We start from the raw sequence: 23,229 nt of genomic DNA, 5'->3' as shown, positions 1-23,229 counted from the left end.
CCCCCTAGCCCCCCCGGTTCCGACGCCTATGTATTGTATGCGTACTAAGTAACACTAAGTTGTACACGAAGTGCGTTCGAATAAATTTCGAGTCACGTGGTCACATAATGTGGCAATAGTAGGACCTAAGAAACGTGCACTCGAAGCGACGCTGATTGGAGATATATGGTGGACAGTCGGTGACACAGGAACAAATTATAATGAATTTGAGCTGTTCAAAGTCATAGCAATAATTGTGAATGTTGTAAAATTTCTGAAAAATTATGTGTTATAAAAGAAGCGAGTTGTTCATTCTGCGCTAAATTCTTATATATTCAGAAAGAATGTATACACTGTATTACTGAGACCCAAGTTAAATATAAATGTCTTTGGACATTTTACTGAGGGACTGGCTCTGTTCACACAATCGGTACTTTCGCTACCCAATCATATCAAACAATCTCAGTTCTTGTTCAATACATTACAACCAGATAGCTGGTATCTTTGCACAAATGTCATTGGTAGACGTGCACCTCCAGGGGTAATGTTCATCACTAAAGCACTGTCTCCATAGAGACGATTCGTGGCATGCATGTGCATGCCTGAATAAATGTAGATTTGTATTCAAACAGCTGTTGTTGTTTTTTTTTTTTTACACAATTGCAGTTTGTTGTAGTTTATCACAAGTTAGAGTTAAAAGTATGATATCACATAACACTACACTTCTCTCCCATTTTCTCCATCTCTTTCTCATACTGTTTCACTTCCTCTAAATAGGACAATGGCGGCCATCTGTGCTCCTCCACGTGCTCTATATTACTTCCGGTTAGCATGGAGAATTCCTTTCTTTTCTCGAATGCAATGTAGTTAGAAGATATGAAGTGGAGACACCAGTTAGAGAGCTGCTCTGCATTATATAGCTGAAAATCACAAGGGTACAGATTCTTTAAAAATTAGAAATGATCAGAAGATCAATATGAGGACAAAAAAGTCGATGCAGTTATTAGACTATTAGTTGACAAGAATTAGTCTTAAAAACCAACCTGTGACGTCAGTAATAGGCCTATGACGTCTATTTCTGATTTCTCGATTTGCTTGGTTACACTTCGATCCACTTCTTTGGTGATGTAAAGCTCACAGAGATTTACTAGTCTCTTTTGACCGTATTCATCCGCCAGTACCATGATCCCAACCGAGTCACCGTCCTCAATAGGGGCGTGGTCCGAGTAGAGGTACTCCATGAGGGCCATGAAACACTCTGACGTCACTTCCTTTAGCTGGACCTCGGACACAGTACTCTGACTCTCTACAAAACTTCCTCCAAACATGGCCGACATGACCTCACATCTCGCCCCGAGAACAACTTTGTTGGCGTAAATTTTTGTTTCTGAAATAGAGATAAAAATTGGATTAAGTTTCAACTGCAATGCCTCTCTAACAGTATAGACCCGTTTTGTTGATAAAGCACCTTACCTTCAAAATGGAAAATGACGTCGGCATATTCAGGGTTGTTCAAGAACATATCTTTCATTCGTTTTCCTGTTTCGTCGTTGAGAAACGTCCCAATGCTTGGATTCAAAAAATCCATCTCCTTCAAACAGTTATCACAGATTGTCTCTAGTTGTCCCAAACCAAACATTTTGGCCAATCTGCTTACATCGTGGATTTCGTCTTCGATACCCGTAACGTCCTCAGGTAGATTCGGTAATCCTATATTGGAGAAAAGAAAGGATTACCACAATTCTTTTTTATTTTTAAATTGCGGATTTATTAATGGAGAAGGCTGTACCTGTGTAGAGGAACTGTAGAACCCGCACGAAAGACTTGGGCCGGATTCCATCACACAGCTGTATGGTTGTGTGTGTTTTCACATCATTCTCCTCTATGACCGTTGCTATGCCTTCCACTGCCCCTGATGTTAAATCTTGTGTCGAGAAAGATTCGTCCTCAATTTCGGACAGTTGATTTCTTTTCTGAAAATGAAATGGTCGGTCGTTTGATATTTTTTGTGGCTGTTTTGATGTTTTGAAAACATGACATGTGGATGCAATATTTGACTGAAACTGTTAAAATGAAATTTCTCAGGTATAAAGAAAAAAGTTTTTCACCGTTCAAATATGCAATTTTTGCAGCTTCTTGAATAAATCTTTACTAATATTTCATCTAATCATGGGCTATTTTAAAAATACATTTTTAAACAAAATTCCAATACTTTTAAACTATTTTGATAATTTATGTGAAAAATATTTTTCAAGGTCCCTAATGGAACAATGACTCATTGATGGTAGAGTTACACGGGCACTCCTTAAATGAGTGAGAGACTATAACAATGACAATTACTCCTTCTGTTAAACAAAGGTGAAGTTTCTTTCAAATTTGCCATAGTGAATCGAATCTCTAGAACAACTTAGATTTCTTTTGGAAATCATTCGTAAAAAGCAAATTCTTTTTTTTTTAGACGAGTCTCGCAAGAATGAGGAATTTTGAGGACAGATTCTTTAGCAACCTGTTCACTTTGAGAGAATCTGAAGACTTTCTGGAAGAACTTGGAGGCTGCACACAGCACCAGGCGATGGGCATCGAGTTTGTGGTTCCCCTCCAGTATAAACGTCACGTCAGAGTGGACAGGATTCTGTAGCGCCTTCGTCCAATCAGAACTGAATGTTGACGTCATTATTTCTACCCACGGAGCCTTTCCTGTAAGAGAGATCCAACTGTCAGAGTTATTCCAACTTTAGTTTTCAAAAAAAAGGGGGGGGGGGGGGTAAAAAAAAAAGACGTGCTAGTACATGTACTATAAAGTGCCACCCACCGGCTGGAGGCATGACGGGGGGTAGAGGTACATGCTTCTTCTTCTTTGAAAAACCAAATCCACCACGTGATTTCGCTTTCTTCTTACTATGACTGCATTCTAACGCTCGTTTGATCTGAGTGAAGATGAAAATATCTTGATATATGGTTAAGATTCAACGTATAAAAGAATAGGCCGACATACAGATATATATATATATATATATATATATATATCCACACTACTGGTATGCACACTATAGGTAGCCACACTACTGGTAGCCAGACTACTGGTAACCATGCTCTAGGTAGCCACACTATTGGTAGCCACGCTATAGGTAGCCACACTATTGTTAGCCACACCTTTGGTAGCCACACTACTGGTAGCCACGCTATTGGTAGCCACACCTTTGGTAGCCACACTACTGGTACCCCGCCCTAAGTAGCCACACCCAGACTTACCGCGGTGTCAAAGCACTCCTTTAGGCCAGTCTGTGTCAGGGAACTGGTCTCACAGAACGATATCCGGAGCCGTTTCGCCAGCTCCTGCCCCTCCTCCGTACTAACCATTTCCTCTCTCCTAGATGATGACCTTAAATCTTCAAGAGAAAAAGAATTTAAGGTCATAAGACTCTCCGAAAGCATATTTATGTTTCAGGAGTCAAATTTATATTTTGGACACTGCCATGTGCAGATCCCTCCTCTCTTGGAAAATTTATACATATCAAATTCATACAGTAAAGTAACCAAATATACTCACTGGTCTTTCCTCCCAACAAGACCCCCCCCCCCTTGCTCCTGAGATATATAACTTTTGCAGTTCGCGCCAGTTGGTTATTTTTCTTAGAGGTCTTAGCCTTTACTTACTATTTGTCACCAGAGTGATATTTTACTTAGTGGTTTTCACCACATAATTTTGCAGGGTTTTGTGATTTGGCCAATTGTTTTATAAAATGCAACTTACCTGATTTGCAAGCAACCAGAAGAATTGGAACGTTTGGACAATGGTGCTCAATCTCCGGTATCCATTTTGCCTCAATGTTCTCAAAGGAGCACCGGCTCTCTATAGAGTAGCAGAGGAGGAAGATGTCGGTGCCGGGGTAGGACAAGGGACGCAATCTGTCGTAATCCTCCTGATAACACAAGTGTTCATAAACGTATAATACTAGTATCAATTAAATCAAAATCAACGGTGTCGGACGTCAAATTAAGTTAATTGTCAACATTATCTATCGTTAACTATTTCTTACCCCCCCCCCCCCCCCCCCCCCGTCGCTCTTTTCTTTTTCTTATATTTAGCTCTAACACATGTTCGATCATTGTTTTTAGTTGAATAGAGGTTTATTACATGTAAAATACAAGCACGCAGCATCGTGTTTGAAAGAGCACAGACTGAATCAATATTCAATTATCTATAATGTATATGTTAATTTGAGAAAAATGTTTGTTGCGACAAAAAGTGTCTGATATACTCTTTTAAACAGTGTTAAAGGGTACCCTCAGTCAAAAATTTGTATTTTAGCATAAATACTCCACAACTAATAAGCGACCTTTTCAGATTTTACGCTCGTGCGTTTACGTGAGAATGGAGAAAATGTCACATTTAATTGCTTATATCTGCTTAACCAGTGCAGATATCAAGATACAGATTTTTGGAGCTTTCTAATATAGATCAATTCTATTGATTGCTTAAAAAAAAGATTTTGACTGGAGGCACCCTTTAAGTTACAACTTTTTATTCATATATTGTACCTGATTTAACTGTATTTATCAAATGGCGTTAGTGCATAAACAAAACGAATGTCTTCTCATGTTGTCCGTCTGTCTGTCCTTCCGTTTATCATTAAGTCACACCTGCATGTATTCTGTACAGGTTATATATGAAATGTTTGCTGACCGACACGCACCTGCCCAGCTGTATCCCACAGTCCCAGACAGTAGGGCTTGCCGTCCACCATCACATTGGCGCAGTAGTTGTCAAACACCGTGGGGATGTACTCGGACGGGAAGGCGTTCGTAGTGTAGGAGATCAGGAGACAGGACTTACCCACGCCCCCGTCACCCAGGACAAGAAGCTTAATGTTCTCCATGGCGCTTATACCTACCAATCAGACAATTAAAAAGTACACGTATAAAAAAAAATATTGGTGGTACAGCATGGCGCTACATTTGTACAACCTACCAATCAAGTGCAAAAGCATTAACAAAGAGATTTTTTTCTTAAAGTTTTACTTTTCCAATTTTAATGTTTTCATTGCTTCACTAAAAGGTATTTACGATGGTCAACCAAAATGTTAGGGTCAATTTTCTATGCATATTCGCAAAGTTTTACTTTTCCAATTTTTATGTTTTCATTGCTTCACTAAAAGTTATTTACGATGGTCAACCAAAATGTTAGGGTCAATTTTCTATGCATATGCGCAAGGTTGGATCAAGGAATTTCCGAACGGGGAAAGGGGGGAGGGCGAAAATTTTCCCCCATGGTATGTGATTAGGCAACAATAATCTTCCAAATTTTATAAATGTTTAGAGGATAACGAAACCGTAATATTAACTTGACATTGGCATTCCTGTTTACGTAAAAATCAATCATTTTGACATAATTATTTTTATTTATAATTATCTAATTGATATATTGGATTACAGTAAAAAAAAATACAGGATCTTCGAAAAAAATATCTAGTTTGAAAAACGTTTTCAATTTTTTTAACCGAAGGACTTTACAAATTTATCATAAAAACGGTTAATACTATAGCAAAGCTCTAAATGGTGATAACATGCATATGGTTTAATGTTGTATGTTGTAATATTGCTTTGATCCTTTATGACCAATGAAAAATGACCCTTTATATAATCCGACACTGATTAATCTACACATTTCACTCAGAATTAATCGAGTAACCGCCTATGTAAAGATTCTGTATCTCACTTGTAACTTGACAACTGCATGGTGCTAAAATTTAGCTGACGATTCAAAATACCTTACTTAAACTTGTAAATATTAAAATTTGAAAATTATAAACCATGACCACGCCCCTTTCAAAAGAATTTAATTCACGTATAACTTCATAAATAATCTGTAAATTATTTGTCATAATTTAGATTATACTAGTATTATTGGTATGTTCTCCTTAATTGCATATAATGTACTCTAATATTTGGATCGTCTAGCGAAAAATGCTATATTAGGTAGCAAGGGACAGTTTCGAATAAAGTACCCGTCAATATTTTTGTAAAATTGAGAGTTGTTGTACTTGAAGGCTTATGAGTGTTGCTAAAATTCATGAAATGATTTTTAATGATTATCATTAGTTAGAGGGGTGTCTCTTGTTGAAATTGATATGCAATATGTAGGCCCCTTATGTTAGGTACATGAGAATCAGAAGTAAAATGCGAAACCTGCGGCTATGACTGTTGTGCTGACTTTACACAGTGAAATTGCAAGTTACAGACGGGAGGTAAAATAACACGAAAAGTAGGTGGATGGGACATTGAAAACTATACACCGGTAAGTTTGTGACATGTGATAGTGTAACATGCACGCAGTACGGTAGGTCAACCCTCTGCAGGGAATTAGCTGGGGGAGGTCTAAAAAGCTGAAAAATCATGAAAAATTAGCAAAATATGAAAGGGTCAAAATCTCATAAAAACCAGTATGTAGAGAATTTTACAGGTTTTGATTAGTAATTTTCTTCAGAAATTGGTGATTGGCCTTATAAAGAGTGAATTAAAGGTATTTGTGCTGAATGGGAACTGAGGAAATTCTAGTTACAGAGTTCAGAAGACATGCATCCCTTGGCTACAATGAATTGTATCAAAAAAACTGTCCCCTGCCACCTTATGTGCTCTTAATTTACATGGTAACGCTAAAAGGGAATCTACTTAGTATTCAAATAGACAAAAACTGAAAAATCGAACAAAAAGCAAAAAATGAAGGAAAATGTAATGATATTAATCTTAAACGTTTTCATATTATAAAGACATAAATGATTAAGATATAACAATGATTTCAACATGCCATATATTGTATGCCGATATACCTCGCGATTGATTAGATTGGGTTCCACTATATCGCAATCCGTTTAATTAACATGATACATGCATATGCATGTTATACGTGAGAGAGAGAGAGAGAGAGAGAGAGAGAGAGAGAGAGAGAGAGAGAGAGAGAGAGAGAGAGGTTAAGTAAAAAAAAATCTAATAAGGTATAACATACCCTATCCTCTTTCTGCAGATTTTGCGTCAAAATAATAATATCCTGTATTTATAATCACATACTCATCCGTTTCTATTTATACAACACGGTGGAACACGGATATATTTATTGACCAATGAAACGTGGAGATAAATTTATCTACACACCAGCTGAATTAAAAATAGAACAAGCTATATAAGCATAAGGATTTTCTTTGGGATTATCATTGTACATTGATCGACAACAGTTAAACATATCAAGGAAATACATTGATTGATTATTTTATACTACAAAGAGGACAAAAAACTAATACACGTTAGTATACTGATAATCCTTTTGATCTTAACCCCTTTCCCCGTATACATACCTGTGTGTGTTAAATGTACATGACGACCATAAGTAAATACACATAGATATATAAGTACACATTGCTTTGTATTTGTTAGAGCTGATTGAATTTAAATTCCTCTCGCTGAATGTGCCAAGGCAGGCATTGAATAACCGCGTTAACTCTACTCTAACTTCTACAAACTGAACTCAGACATGTACATATTCCATGTCCATGAACAGCAGCAAACGATCGACAATGCATTGTCCTTGTGCACACGATCAATACAAGCCTCTGTAAGTCAATTCGGATCAAGTGACAATTAAATTGGATCCAGCGAAAGTCTGTGTGAAGGCTTGCATTTAATCCTTATCTTAGGATTTTTACTAGGGATCGTCGCTTATTCCGGACTTTACGGAGGATTCCCGCCGCTTATTCCGGACTTAACGAGGTATCCCCGCTTATTCTGGCGTCCAATCCACGCCTTGCTCAGCCATGATACATGGGGAGCGGTGCATCCAGCAACGGTAGGTTTAAAACAAGTGATAGAGTAGTTGCATCTGACCATTATTCCTAGTTTAAACTACACTCCCCACCTTATATCCCTGTTTTGTGAATTTTCCTCAGCGCTTTCAAACTCCGCTCTTATTGCTGCGCACCTCCTTAACGTTTCTTCATTATACCCCAGCGGTGGGTATAAAGTACAACTGATGGTGTTACAAATGTAAAACTACGACACCCACCCCTATATTGCGGAACCGCCACCCCCTTCCCCTACAAACACAATTTTCTTCCATCATCCATATACCCAGTATATGTTTTTGATTTATGTACACTATTCCAACATCCCCTTCCATTGACTAATAGAAAGCGACCTTGGTCTCCCAATAATAGGTGTAAAGAATGAATTATTGAAAACAATCAAAGCACAAACCACCAAGTTATTCAGTTCATTATAAGGTCAAAACCTACTGTGTGAACCGTGCATTGTAGAGAGGTACCTGCCCGGGAGCGCATGTTTGATTCAAATAAGTTGGATGTTTCACGGGAACACAGTTTAATTAATACTCCATGAACCGTAGAGCTGTAGCTTTCCGGGAGATATTTTTCAGGAGAGGTACAGTTTTACAGTTGACACCTCTTGCGCGTACGTCTGATTCACTGACACCACTGTGAACCCATTCTACCCCTGCGGCAATGTACCCCAGGGGATGGTTTTGTTTAATGATTTGATGCATACTTCTGTATAAGATGTGTCTTTCAACGTTGAATACCTCACAATACATATTCTTGACAAAATAAAATCATGTTGGTCCAATAAATCGATTAAAATATTAATTTCAAATATAGTTATGACAACTTTTCAGTATGAGAAAATTACTCTTTTTAGACAGTTTTCGACCTAGGGGAAATCATTCGCGATTTTACACGGTTTTCTTTGTAAATAATTGAAATTCTTTTTAAGATGTTTCATGATTTTATTACATGTCTTCTCGGGCGAATATTTGTCCCATCGGAGACAGGGAAGCCCTGGAGTGTTTTGTTGCCCGATGCCGAAGACAGAGGGCGACATAACACTCCAGGGCTTTCCTCTTAATTCAGGGCACATATTCTGGTATGTCGCCTTCGAGGCCATGTAATATCTGTATGTTATACATTTATCGATCGAGCTAGTTAATTGATGTATATATTAATTTTAATTTACTGTACAACAATAGCAATAAACTCTTTGTTCTTATGATTTGTACGAGTTTGAGCATTGAAAATACCTTACTTAAGCATTGTAATTATCAAAGTTTGTGAAAGTAAAAATCTTGATTATGCCCCCTTTAAAAGAAGTTGGTCCAGGTATAATATAACTTAAAAATATATTTTATGTTATTTGTAATCATTTAGATAATATTAGTATTACAAATACATGTAGAAACAACGTATATATACACTCATTTATTTATCTTTATATATTTACATTTTCAGTGTCTTTTGTCTGAGATAGCACTCCATTATATCTATTTTTTACTGCACAGTCCAATAAATTCAAATAATGTATTTTTGGGGTGCAGGCAGAATTTGCATAATTGATATTCTACTGAAATGTTATAGATATAAGTAATAAGGAATCATTCTTTGAATATAATGAGAGGATACTATCGGTCGGGGTGTGATCAATCATAACATAAAGCCTTTATTGGATTTGATCACGCACCGACCAAAAATATGACCTCATGATACTATTTGATCACGTGACTCGAAATTAATACAACACATAATAGTTGTTCACGAAACACGTTCGAATAGATTTGGAGTCAGGTGATCAAAGTGTAAATAGTAGGATCTTGACATAACGTGACACTCAAAGCTTGGAGATATTATGGGGACAATGACACCGGAACGATAATGTCTCTGAAATTATTCTCATAACTAAAGTTATAGTGTAGAGAAAATACTTATGCAGTCTGGCAGTATACTAGTATACAAATTACATGATAGATAAAATTATTGGTACAAGCACGGTGAAGGGTTGTAAGTTAACAAGGGGGGGGGGGGGGGGGGGGCTATCTCTTTCAAAGGTAGTACGTAATAGTTCACAACATTGAATATTGATAAGTTGGTTTTTATTTGTGACATTGAGCAATGTATCAAATTGAAAAGCACTTTGATTTGATATGAAATATTTTCGTACATACATACATACATACATACATGTAACTCTTGAATCTGATATACATACATCAGGACATTAGAAAAGATAATGAAATTTATCCTCAATTTCATCACAATTTCATTACAGTCTAGGAATATCATTATCTACTTGTCTCAATAAGTAGTCTGCATCATCCGTTTAAAAAAACAATATTTCTTACGTAGTCTTGTCGGTAAATTCATTATCCAGTGATCTTTTAAAAAGCGTGAAATTTAACCTTTTGTACCTCTTTCTATACTACGACTGCTTGAACTGGTCTAATAAAATTTTGCGTAGTTTTTGACTAGGGTATATTTGTAAAACTCCAAAGTGTGAAGGAATTCTAAAGCTCGATGGTCACGGTAAAGTCCGATCGTCTGCGTAAACCCAGACGATTTAGTACGCCAAAGTCCGATGGCTCACGTGCAATCACCAGAGACCGATGGTTCAGCACTAAATTCTTTTTCATTTGAATTAACAACGTGAGGGAGAATTTAAAATTTTGATACATGTACATATGCATTACTAGTTTTTATACTACACTTCAATATTGGAGAAAATATGTCATAGGATATTTAACTGAAGAACTGGCTCCGTTCACAATTAGTACTGTCACTATATATGCATATGTCGATATCCTATCATATCAACCAATTTCAGTGCTTGTGCGATACATTTCAACCAGACAATTTGTATCCTTACACAAATGACTAAATCACTGGTACATGTACGCCTTTAGAGCTATTTCCCATCACTAATGCATTGCTCCTTGCAGAGAATATTCGCGGCATGTACATGCCTGAATAATGCGGAAGCGTAAAATGTAGCCGGATTTGTTATTCCAACAGCTCTTTCATTTTTTACTTAAATTGGGGATTCTAGTTTTATATCACATAACACTACACTTCTCTCCCATTTTCTCCATCTCTTTCTCATACTGTTTCACTTCCTCTAAATAGGACAATGGCGGCCACCTTTGCTCCTCCACGTGCTCTTTATTACTTCCGGTTAGCAAGGAGAATTCCTTTCTCTTCTCGAATGCAATGTAGTTAGAAGATATGAAGTGGAGACACCAGTTAGAGAGCTGCTCTGCATTATATAGCTGAAATCATAAAAAAAAACCAACAATTTAGATTGAACATGTCACAGCGAAAAGACAAGTTTAACGCTATAAGTTAACAATTTTGTTTCTTAAAACCAACCTGAGACGTCAGTAATAGGCCTATGACGTCAATATCTGATGCCTCAATTCGCTTGGTTACACTTCGATCCACTTCTTTGGTGATGTAAAGCTCACAGAGATTTACTAGTCTCTTTTGACCGTATTCATCCGCCAGTACCATGATCCCAACCGAGTCACCGTCCTCAATAGGGGCGTGGTCCGAGTAGAGGTACTCCATGAGGGCCATGAAACACTCTGACGTCACTTCCTTTAGCTGGACCTCGGACACAGTACTCTGACTCTCTACAAAACTTCCTCCAAACATGGCCGACATGACCTCACATCTCGCCCCGAGAACAACTTTGTTGGCGTAAATTTTTGTTCCTGAAATAGAGGTAAAGATTGGACATAGTTTCAACTGCAATGCCTCTTTAACAGTATAGACCCGTTTTGTTGATAAAGCACCTTACCTTCAATATGGAAAATGACGTCGGCATATTCAGGGTTGTTCAAGAACATATCTTTCATTCGTTTTCCTGTTTCGTCGTTGAGAAACGTCCCAATGCTTGGATTAAAAAAATCCATCTCCTTCAAACAGTTATCACATATTGTCTCTAGTTGTCCCAACCCAAACATTTTGGCCAATCTGCTTACATTGTGGATTTCGTCTCCGATACCCGCAAAGTCCTCAGGTAGACTGGGCCATCCTATATTGAGGAAAAAAGGGACTATTCCAAAGCTAAGTACAATTCTTTTTCTTTTCAAATTGTGGATTTATTAATGGAGAAGGCTGTACCTGTGTAGAGGAACTGTAGAACCCGCACGAAAGACTTGGGCCGGATTCCATCACACAGCTGTATGGTTGTGTGTTTTTTCACATCATTCTCCTCTATGACCGTTGCTATGCCTTCCACTGCCCCTGATGTTAAATCTTGTGTCGAGAAAGATTCGTCCTCAATTTCAGTCAGTTGATTTCTTTTCTGAAAATGAAAATAAAATGGTCGATTTTTAAATATTTGTGCGGATGTTTTGATCGGATGTATGTGGAAACACTTCTTTTTTTATTTCGACAATTTCTTTCACCTGTGAAATATTTTGCTAATTTATTGTGAAGAAATATATAGCAGGGTCCTTAAATGAGTCACTAAGAGGCTATTACAATGCGGTTACTCACTTTGTCGTACATATAGTGAATGCTTTATCATAATTTAACTGCGATGCTGAAATAAAACTTTGTACGTTTTTAGAACAGCTTAGATTTTATTGGAAATATTTTAAAAATATAATACAGTTTCACAAGACTTGGACACTTTGATGAAGCATGATTTACCAACCTGTTCACTTTGAGAGAATCTGAAGACTTTCTGGAAGAACTTGGAGGCTGCACACAGCACCAGACGATGGGCATCGAGTTTGTGGTTCCCCTCCAGTATAAAAGTCACGTCAGAGTGGACAGGATTCTGTAGCGCCTTCGTCCAATCAGAACTGAATGTTGACGTCATTATTTCTACCCACGGAGCCTTTCCTGCAAGAGAGATCCAACTTTCAGAGCTATTCCACTTTTCGTGCTAAAAAAGACGGATGGGGGTTAGTACTTGTGCCACCTACCGACTGAAGGCATGACGGGAGGTAAATGCACCCTCTTCTTTTTTGACCAACTATATCCACTAAATCTACGGTGGGATTTCGCTTTTTTCTTACAATGACTGCATTCTGTCGCTCGTTTGATCTGATTGAAGAACCATAAAGATTTAAAGTATATAATGATAGGCTGATATACTAGTATTAAAAATTAGCCCTAGACGTATTTTGCCAATTTTTAGCTATAAAAATTTGATTTTTAAAAAGTATTTCTAACAGAAATCTAAGTTGTTCTAAAAACACACAAAGTTTCGATCCAGCATGGCAAATTTTGACTGAAATTGTTCGACAAAAGGTGGAAATGTAATTGTGATAGTCTCTTATTCATTTAAGGAGTGCCTAAGTAACTATCAGTGAGTCACACTTAGTAGCCACCCTCTTGGTAGCCACTATCACCACCCTCAATAGCCACACTACTGGTATCCACACTATAGGTAGCCACACTACTGGTAGCCACACCCTCGGTAGCCACACCCTCGGTAGCCACACTACTTAATCCACACTTTTGGTCGGCAGACCGTTGGTACCAACACTATTAGTAGCCACACCCTCGGTAGCCACACCCAGACTTACCGCGGTGTCAAAGCACTCCCTGAGCCCGGCCTGTGTCAGGGAACTGGTCTCACAGAACGGGACCCGGAGTCGTCCCGCCAGCGCCCGCCCCTCCTCTGAGCTGACCACCCCCTTTATCTTGGACGATGACCTTAAATCTGAGAGAGAAAACATAATTTAAGATCACAAGCTTATCCCAGGGCACGTTTGTTTTAATATTTATATCATACAAATTTATGGGTAACTAGAATTACCGAAATACCCGTGATTAACCGAAATGCCCTTCAAAAACACCGAAATGCCGCATTTGAGCAGAAATATTTAACATCATAGTTTGAATCTAAGTGTTTAAATGTATTTCCCCAATTTTCAGTTTGATAATGTAAGTATTTTGACATAAATAGCGATTATTATCATGTGTAGACATTGGGTTAAGAACGATAACTCTTGCATGAATTGCTTTTCACTCGAATAGAGGTGTGAAATTTTATTCCCAGAATAAAATAACTAAGAATTAAATATAACAGTTTATCAGCTTTTATATTTTAATATCATATACAAATTTTACATGATAATACTGTAAATATTCCTTTTTCTACCAGAATTGCTCCTTTCTCTTCTCACGTCAAGTATTAAAATAAATATACATGTCAACTAAAGAGATGAAAACATTTATATCCTTTAAATGACTTATTCAAAATAAATTTAATCATTGTTATTTACTGAAAGAGTTATCTTTCTTGGAAGAATTGCATTTTAATCAATAACCACGAAAATCGGCTGATTTATAAAAAAAATTAACTTTATATACAATATCTATCTACATAAAATACTAGACTTACACTCTTTATGGTGTATTAATGGGCATTTTGATGTTTTTGAAGGGTATTTCGGTGTTTTCACCGGGTATTTCGGTAAATCGCGGGTATTTCGGTAATTCTATGTACCGCAAATTTATATCTTTGATATTGAATCTCTTGGAAACCGTGTTTTTAAAGAAAACTTGTGGACGATTTTGTGATAAATAGGTTTAATGTATATCATTATATCCTAAGATTTTCAATGCTGGGAATCCAATTCTTAATATCAGTTTGAATGGCGGATTGTGATATAAAATGCAACTTACCTGTTTTACAAGCAACCAGGAGAACTGGAACATCTGGACAAAAGTGCTCAATCCCCGGTATCCATTTGTCCTCAATGTTCTCAAAGGAGCACTTGTTCTCTATGGAGTAACAGAGAAGGAAGATGTCGGCACCGAGGTACGACAAGGGGCGTTCTCGATCGCCTTCCTCCATCTTCGCTAGCCAAGAATTTTCGGTCCACTTTGCTCCCCATAAACCCTTGGCGGATTTCATTACGAAAACTCGGTGATGTGGTGGCGCTATCTAGCGAGCAACTTGAGTTGCGCCCCTTGCATATTTACATTTTAATCGAATTAAACAACGGGTTATATATACACTACGGCATTAATACAATTTGAAAACATGTTGACTACCGAACATCGGTACATAATTAACGATGCTATTAAATACGAATTAAATTATAACCTAGGGAAAGCACCAAAATAGGAACGAATATACTAACGGGATAGGCAACTTCTACATTCGCCATGTTTACTTCCCATGCTATCACGCGAGCATAAAAATGACAAGTTTGCAGAACTATGTATAATCCCGGTAAAATATGTAGGTTTTTAAAGCGATCTGGTTAGACCATCGTTGGGGAGGCACTGTACTCGAGAACTTGTGCCTCAACTTGTTAAAAGCACCGAATGTTTTACCAAAGATCACACATGTGTTTTCTTTTAAAGTTTATATTTACAAGCACTGCGATTGGATCAGCTACTCGCAGCTGCAGCCAATCATAAAACGGAGCTTGTCACCGAGTTTTCGTAATGAAATCCGCCAAGGGTTTATGGGGAGCAGAGTGGACCGAAAACCCTTGGCTAGCGAAGATGGCCTTCCTCCTGATTCAACACAAACGTTCATTGTCTTATAAAATCAATCAATTTAGAATTAGAATTTTCCCCCCTTTCGCTCCTTTCCTAATAGTTGGCGATGCCTATTTTAGTTGAATTTCGGTTTATTACATGTACGATATCCTTACATGTAAGTCCATTTTTTGTGTCTCATTTACCTGTATGATTTGAATGGCTTTACTAAATAAACATTATGTCTGTCTGCATGTCCTTTCGTTGTCATTTGTTATGAACAAGTTATGTATTATGAATGGTTGTTTGACTGACACGCACCCTCTTTGCTGTATCCCAGAGTTCCAGACATTTCCAGTCGCCGTCCACCATCACAGTGTCGATGTAGTTGTCGAACACCGTGGGGGTGTGCTCTGACGGGAAGGCGTGGGTGGTATAGGTCAAGAGGAGGCTGGACTTGCCCACGCCTCCGTCCCCCACGACAAGGAACTTAAGGTTCTCCACGGCGCCCAATCCTGCAAATCAAGCTGGAGCTTTACAAATTTTAATTCAAAACTGGTTAAGGTGCCTCACTACACCTTGAAATAGTTTCTCAGCAGAAAATTACTTGATTATGATAGAAAGCATGATGGATAAGAAGTATTTATATCAAATAGGCGAAAAAATGTGCAATTTTAGATAAAAAATGGTATTTTCAAACATTTCATGCAGTAAACATAAACAAAAGCCCCAGGTGGATTCGAACTCATGACCTGCGGTTCACAAGCCTGATACTTTAACCACTGATCTATGACGATATATATCTGAATACTTTGATACAAACAATTTAACAAAACATTTAAACCGCCTCCTGTGACGTAGTGTCTTAAAAAGTATAAGTCTCGGTGTAGTGAAGTATCTTAAAACGAGAGAGAGAGAGGGAGAGAGAGAGAGAGAGAGAGAGAGAGAGAGAGAGAGATGTAAGTAAAAAAAACCAAGTATAAAAAAATGTTAACTATACCTTATCTGCATATTCTGTTTTTAAAATCACAATATCACGATGGCCATGCAACGAAACGTCGAGCTAAAATTATCTACACACCAGCTGCTTTAAAAATAGAACAAGCTATAATCCTTCGGATTATCATTTATATCAACAATTTAACATAGACATATTGATTGATTTTTATTTATCAAAGAGGGCTAAAAACTGCTACACATTAGTTTACTGATAATCCTTTTTATTTTCACCCCATCTCCCCTTATATACCTGTGCTCGGTTCGTTAAGGTGTTAAATGAACATGACGACCTCAAGAAAATACACATAGATCTGTAAGTAAACATTGCTTTGTATTGATTAGAGCTGATTGAATTTAAATTCCTCTCGCTGAATGTGCCAAGGCAGGCATTGAATAACCGCGTTAACTCTACTCTAACTTCTACAAACTGAACTGAGACATGTACATATTCCATGTCTATGAACAGCAGCAAACGATCGACAATGCATTGTCCGTGTGCACACGATCAATACAAGTCTCTGTAAGTCAATTTGGATCCTGTGAAAATTAAACTTGATCGTTAAAAGTATATGTGAGCTTCCATTTAATCCCTGTCTTATTTGGACTTACAAGGGATCTTCGCTTATTCCGGACTTAACGAGGTATCTCATCTTTTTCTGGCGTCCAATATCCACGCCTTGCTCAGCCATGATACATGGGGAGCGGCGCATCAAGCACCGGTAGGTTTAAAACATTCGATAGCGTAGTAAAGTTTTTATTTTTACCTGACCATTATTTCCCAGTTTAAACTACATCTCCCATCTTATATCCCTGTATGGTGAATTTCCTTAGCATTCTCTCTACTTCCGCTCTTAGCTCATTGCAGCATTTCCCCAACGGTAGGTACATGGTGTTAATACTACAACCCCCAACAGCAACACCTATATTGCGGTACCTCCAACCCCCCCCCCCCCCCAACTCAATGTTATCTGAACAAACGTAGTTTTTTAGGTCACCTGAGTCACTCAGGTGACCTATTGCAATTGGTCTTCGTCCGTCGTCGTGCGTCGTGTGTTAACAATTTTACATTTTTAACTTCTTCTTGAAAACTACCAGGCCAATCGTTACCATTTTTAGTGTAAAGCATCTCTATGGTAAGAAGAATCTAAATTGTAAAATGTATGGCTCTACCACCCCTGGGGTGCCACGGGCTGGGCCAAATATGCAAAAAAAGCCAAATTTTCAAATATCTTCTTCTCTACTCCCACGCATGTGAGGAAAAAACTGGTTGCATGGTTATGATGTCCATGAGGCCCTCTACCAAAATTGTGAAATTTATGGCCCCTGGGTCAGGGTTCTGGCTCTAGGGTGGGGCCAATATGGCCATATAGTAAAAATGTATTAAATCTTAGAAAATCTTCTTCTCTACTACCATATATATTTTTTAAAAACTAAATGCATGATTATGGATTCCATGAAGCCCTCTACCTAAATTGTGAAATTCATGCTCTAGGGTGGGGCCAATATGGCCAAATAGTAAAAATGTATTAAATCTTAGAAAATCTTCTTCTCTACTCCCATATATATTTGTTAAAAACTAAATGCATGGTTATGATGTCCATGAGGCCCTCTACCAAAATTGTGAAATTTATGGCCCCTGGGTCAGGGGTTCTGGCTCTAGGGTGGGGCCAATATGGCCATATAGTAAAAATGTATTAAATCTTAGAAAATCTTCTTCTCTGCTATCATATATATTTATTAAAAACTAAATGCATGATAATGATGTCCATGAAGCCCTCAATCTAAATTGTGAAATTCATGACCCCTAGGTCAGGGGTTCAGGCTCTAGGGTTGGGCCAATATGGCCAAATAGTAAAAATGTATTAAATCTTAGAAAATCTTCTTCTCTACTCCCATATATATTTGTTAAAAACTAAATGCATGGTTATGATGTCCATGAGGCCCTCTACCAAAATTGTGAAATTCATGACCCCTTTGTTAGGAGTTCAGGCTCTAGAGTGGGGCCAAAATGGCCAAATAGTAAAAATGTTTTAAATCTTAAAATATCTCTTCTCTACTCCCACAGATGTGGGCGAAAAACTGAATAAGTGGTTATGATGTCCACAATCTCCTTTACCTAAATTGTGAAATTCATGGCCCCTGGGTCAGGGGTTCAGGACATGAGGGGGGGGGGGGCATATGGCAATATAGTGTTAATGCATATAATGTTTAAAAATCTTCTTCTATATTCTCAAACATCTGTATAAAAAAAACTGACTAATAATTATGTTTACCAGGAAGTCCTCTACTGAAATTTTAATTTTCATGTCCCCTGGGGTATGGGTTTTGACCAAAATGGATGTATAGATGTTAATGCATATAACGTTAAAAAATTATATTTTTTACTCCCACACACCTGAAAAGAAAACTGAATTCATGATTTTGTAGACCAGATTTTTAGTTTTTCACCAAAATTATAGGTTTCACAGTTCTTTTTGAAATGTGGTCGTCATTACAAATTTATAATTTTTCTACTCCAGTATGAAACCTAATTATTTAGATGCATATATGAGACTCCATGACAAGTTTGTGTATGGGATATACATTTGTTTGCTACTCAGGTGACCGTTAAGGCCAATTGGCCTATTGTTTTATATCAGTATATTCTGCCAATGCTCTGTTCCATTAACTAATCGAAAGCGACCTTGGTCTCCCAATAATAGGTGTAAAGAATGAATTATTGAAAACAATCAAAGCACAAACCACCAAGTTATTCAGTTCATTATAAGGTCAAAACCTACTGTGTGAACCGTGCATTGTAGAGAGATACCTGCTTTATTCCGCCCGGGAGCGCATGTTTGATTCAAGTAAGTTGGATGTTTCACGGGAACACAGTTTTACAGTACTCTATGAATTGTAGCACTGTACAGGGCTGTACCTTTCCTGTAGATTTTTTTCCGGAGAGGTTCAGTTTTACAGTTTACACTTCTTCCGGTTAAGTTTGCTTCACTGACACAACTCTATCCTGGCGGCACTAAACCCCAAGAGAGGATTTCGTTTAAATTTGCATACTTCTGTATATGATGTGTCTTTATATGTTCTTTACAAGATAAAATCATGTTGGTCCAAATACAAAACGATGTCTATAAAAAAAAATCTAAATAATGACGCTTTAAGGCAGTTTTCCGACCTTGGAGAATCTTTCATGATTTTACATCGTTTTCTCTTAAATAAATTGAAGTTCTCTAAAGATGTAAAATATCCCCCTAAACATTGAGTTAATTGATGTAGATATTAAAACGGTGTGCCTTTTTTTTAAAATAAAAATTAAAGGTATGTGTACAATGTATTCAAATTATTATCTTTGTGTGCATGTTTTCTTTGTAATATATGTTAAATTATATCAAAGTTTAAAATCAAAGATTTCCAAACTCAGCTATAATTGTAATAGTTTAGTTTAGACACTTAAACTTTTTAAAATGTAACATTTGCAATGGACTCTTTCTTCAAAAGATTTAGACAGGTTTTGAAGATAAAAAAGTCAGAATAGGCATCTCAATTTAGGGACTTGGATCATGGCCTTTGAAACAAGCATTCTGAGAAAATTGCATACATTCAAGCAAAACATGTCCCCTACCTGCACCCCCCCCTCAAAAAATTGAAACAATTGTCGTCTGGAAAACGACGTGGGGACAGAATGACTGACAACCCTATTCCGGTTCTAATAAGCTAGAGCCGTTTTAACAATAGCTTGGACTTTCGGTGGGGTGTTAAAATCTAGTTTTCTCATCAAAACAAGCTGTCAGATATTGATTGTAATTCGCTAAGAAAAGCTCATTAATATTCATAAACTGTCAAAATCGGAAAGTCACCCCCCCCCTTTAAGATCTGCTCTGTTGTATGAAATCGACGTAGATTCAGTTGATTGATACAGCCCTGTATGAAGTCTGATAGCTGTCATTGCGTTCAATGTATTCATATTTAGAGGTCCTATCAGCCAATGAAAGGACAGTTAACCAATAACAGACCAGCCTTCATCAAGTTGGAGTTTATTCAGCACTGCCCAAAGCCCAAGCTATTGTTAAAACGGCTAAAGGAAGTTCGTCACCACAGTGAGAACGAGCGCATGATTATTCATTTTACCAGGGCTGCAGATACAGTCTTTGGGTTCCTTTACCGGCAATAGCAACTTCTCAGGCCTTTCCGACGGAGCTCGGATATTAAAACACCTCAAATGTATTACAAAAGCGTCCATTACAACCCCCCTTTTTATAAAATTTGATATAAATACAACATATTTACGACCTGTTGAGATGTGAGCTAGACTTCACTAAAGCCAATGATACACCCTAAAATATACCACAGAAGCGACATACAAGGCTGTTTAGCCGATATTTATTTTAATGAGAAGCGACTCCATTTTGTATAGAATTCTTACATCCGGAAATGTTAATTCATTCGAGGTGTTTTTCCGAGCCTACCGAAAAGGTCCGAGAGGTTGCGATTGCCTTTACCGGATGAAAAGGTGTGGTCTCCTTCTTCCGTTCCACAGACTTCGGGGCCAAACTTAATACCTTGTCTCACTTAGTTCACAAAACAAATGGGTTACTAGGATATAAGGGGAGAACGAAGTAGTTCTGTCCCTATCTTTATATTAGAGTTAAGTAGAGTGAAAATTTATACTCTCTCTCTCTTCAGAACCACGGGATGGCGCTGAAATCATCGGTAAGGGGGACATCTGAATGTTGTGGGATATTTAAATCACTAACCACTTAGTCCGATTAAAACTAGCCCTCTTCCTGGCATTTTGATTAGACTGATGTATTGAAATACTACTAGTAATATATAGAAATACTAACGAAAGAGAGAGAGAGAGAGAGAGAGAGAGAGAGAGAAAGAGAGAGTGAGTGAGTTTATTCTAGCTTTTGAGAGTTCGACTTTAGTCTTACTGCAAGGGAATATTGGGGTATTGTGGCATAACATTTTCTGTGTGTCTAACTTCATTGCAGAGTTGATTTGTTTTTAACTGTTAAACTCCGTTTTTTGAAATCGTTACGAAATAAATTTATATTAGGCTAAAGTGATAGTTTAAATTGTTTCCATTAAAAACCGTTTTATTTGTTATTAATTTTAAATCTTTGTTTGATTATTTAGTGATTGATGATACGATAATTTGATTTTACCGGGTATTTACCTGTTGCCATGGTTTCAGAATCCCCGTCGTGGACCCGAACTGTCATGTTCTCCCAGAGGTACTACGCTGACGGTCTACAAACCCTGTCTAAAGGATTCGCCAAAATAAACAACAACACCATCGTCAGAACTCGCACCGGTATCTCTACTCTATCCACTATTGATAATACTAAATCCTTAAAACGTTCATGTGTAGTTAATCTACTAGCTCTCAAAATTAATTCCAATTATTTAGGATTCATATTTTTTTAGGGAATGGCGTAAGCGACGGAGCCAAATGGAGCAGACCGTTTCGAAGAGGAAAACACGTGTTCGAAATAGTTTTCCCGCGTCAAATGCGCGGGAAACACGCATCAGTTGGAATTGGTTTGAAAAAAGCAGCTCTAGTCAGTGACTGTAACAAAACTTTGGTGGGGTCAGACGAACACTCGTGGGGCGTGGATCTAGTGACCAAAGAGGTGTGCCACAACAAACAGAAGATAGGGAAGTTCCCCGGAATCCTGACGAGTCTCCCCGATCGCTTCTACATGTATATAGACATGGATGTGGGGAGCCTACTGTTTGGTCAAGAGGACAAGTTTTTCGGTGTGGCGCTGACCGATGAACATTTGGTCGGGAGTGTTGTGTATCCCATGGTGTCTGCTACGCAGATGGGGGCCGCCATTACTGTCGTGTACAGGGGCAAAGGTCAGGAACTTAAACTACCCGGATGTTAGTTCTCTTAAAAAAATTATTTCGGTGTAATAAGGGTATAGAATTTGTTCGCATAAAGTTGTCAAAACCGAAGAGTTTATTTGTATGCAAATTGATTCACGATGGATAAGCAATCAAAACATTTTTCATCGACTTACAATTGAATGATCTTCTTTCTTTATAAGAAAATACACTAAACGAATATTCAAAAATCTTTTAGAACAACGGTTAGTCGTTCCAAACGTATTGTAACGTGGCATTTGCCCTTACAGTTTATTGCAACTTTGGTCGAGAATGAATGGCATTTGGTTATGAATCAGTAATTTCCCCCCCCCCCCCTTTAATATAAGACTGAAAATATATATTTTTAAAGGAAACTAATTTTGTGTAGTTACATGAATCCCGAAAAAAAATGTACCAGGAAGTGAAAGTAAAATTATATCAGATGTATTATCTATAATATAGAAAATAAATTTATATTGAACAGAGACATATTTTATTTTACATTTATTTATGCTTAATATACAGTAGTTTTTTTTCCTTTAATTTCAGGTAAACATATTGATGGCCCAATTCGAAAGAAAAGAAGATAAACGCAAAACATACCTCGTATAATAAAGGATCGCTAAAATATCTCTCAGGGAAGGTTTACAAACTCTATTTAAAACACAAATATACAAAAGGTCCAAGTGGTAAAGAGCTTTAATAAAGAATCTATGAAGAGATATCAAATTGTTTACTGTTTGTATACTGTTACTATTTTCGTGTATTATTTTGTGTCCATGTATGTTACATCATGGAGAGAATTGATGGAACATGATTTTGCTTGTTGTATACTTTTATGATTTTCGTGTTGTCGCGCATTACATCAGAGAAATCTACAGTCTTGCATTGTTTGTATTGATTATTCTATACCCCCCCCCCCCCCCTTTGCTCGTGTGAATTTAAGATAATATGGACCTTGCCTTGTACAGCTCAGGCACGTAGCATCGTTTTTGAAAGTGGGGGGGGGGGGGGGCGGGGGCCAGACTCATCCAAAAAATCTTGACAAGCAAAAAAAAAAAGAAAAAAAAGGGGGCAATTTGAACTTTCCCTAAATCTT

General features: G+C 37.5%; 3 protein-coding genes across 11 annotated transcripts; 1 reads left to right on the top strand and 2 right to left on the bottom strand.

Annotated features, from left to right (window-relative positions):
• Positions 1–15: 15 nt before the first annotated feature.
• LOC109617077 (rho-related protein racA) lies at positions 16–7,540 on the bottom strand. Of its 2 annotated transcripts, XM_066083840.1 has the most exons (11): positions 7,332–7,540; positions 6,986–7,006; positions 4,677–4,870; positions 3,734–3,902; positions 3,232–3,368; positions 2,792–2,906; positions 2,486–2,676; positions 1,769–1,952; positions 1,453–1,689; positions 1,023–1,366; positions 16–899 (listed from the first exon to the last, which is right to left on the bottom strand). In XM_066083840.1, exons 3-11 carry the CDS (start codon positions 4,857–4,859, stop codon positions 687–689), a joined length of 1,773 nt encoding a protein of 590 aa, XP_065939912.1. In that variant the 5' UTR covers positions 4,860–4,870; positions 6,986–7,006; positions 7,332–7,540; the 3' UTR covers positions 16–686. The 2 variants fall into 2 exon arrangements, with proteins under 2 accessions (XP_065939912.1, XP_065939913.1); XM_066083841.1 differs by lacking the exon at positions 6,986–7,006.
• A 54-nt stretch (positions 7,541–7,594) lies between these two features.
• Positions 7,595–23,042, top strand: LOC105326417 (protein gustavus). 7 transcript variants are annotated; one of them, XM_066083843.1, is made up of 7 exons: positions 7,595–7,743; positions 16,904–16,981; positions 19,064–19,108; positions 20,940–20,966; positions 21,454–21,573; positions 21,687–22,121; positions 22,680–23,042. In XM_066083843.1, the coding sequence occupies exons 2-7, from the start codon at positions 16,957–16,959 to the stop codon at positions 22,718–22,720; spliced, it is 693 nt and encodes a 230-aa protein (XP_065939915.1). In that variant the 5' UTR covers positions 7,595–7,743; positions 16,904–16,956; the 3' UTR covers positions 22,721–23,042. The 7 variants fall into 7 exon arrangements, with proteins under 7 accessions (XP_065939915.1, XP_065939916.1, XP_034307099.2 ...); XM_066083844.1 differs by lacking the exon at positions 20,940–20,966 and having other exon boundaries at positions 22,680–23,041; XM_034451208.2 differs by lacking the exon at positions 19,064–19,108 and having other exon boundaries at positions 22,680–23,040.
• On the bottom strand, positions 9,891–14,629 carry LOC105326416 (rho-related protein racA-like). 2 transcript variants are annotated; one of them, XM_066083842.1, is made up of 8 exons: positions 14,457–14,629; positions 13,352–13,488; positions 12,746–12,866; positions 12,472–12,662; positions 11,934–12,117; positions 11,608–11,865; positions 11,178–11,521; positions 9,891–11,077 (listed from the first exon to the last, which is right to left on the bottom strand). In XM_066083842.1, exons 1-8 carry the CDS (start codon positions 14,626–14,628, stop codon positions 10,865–10,867), a joined length of 1,620 nt encoding a protein of 539 aa, XP_065939914.1. In that variant the 5' UTR covers position 14,629; the 3' UTR covers positions 9,891–10,864. The 2 variants fall into 2 exon arrangements, with proteins under 2 accessions (XP_065939914.1, XP_011424732.3); XM_011426430.4 differs by having other exon boundaries at positions 11,608–11,844.
• Positions 23,043–23,229: the final 187 nt, after the last annotated feature.

Source organism: Magallana gigas, chromosome 5, assembly GCF_963853765.1.
Source record: "Magallana gigas chromosome 5, xbMagGiga1.1, whole genome shotgun sequence".
In the NCBI taxonomy this organism is placed as follows: Eukaryota; Metazoa; Mollusca; class Bivalvia; order Ostreida; family Ostreidae; genus Magallana; species Magallana gigas.
Note: the sequence above shows the minus strand (reverse complement) of the source record. Positions and strands in the feature narration are given on the sequence as shown.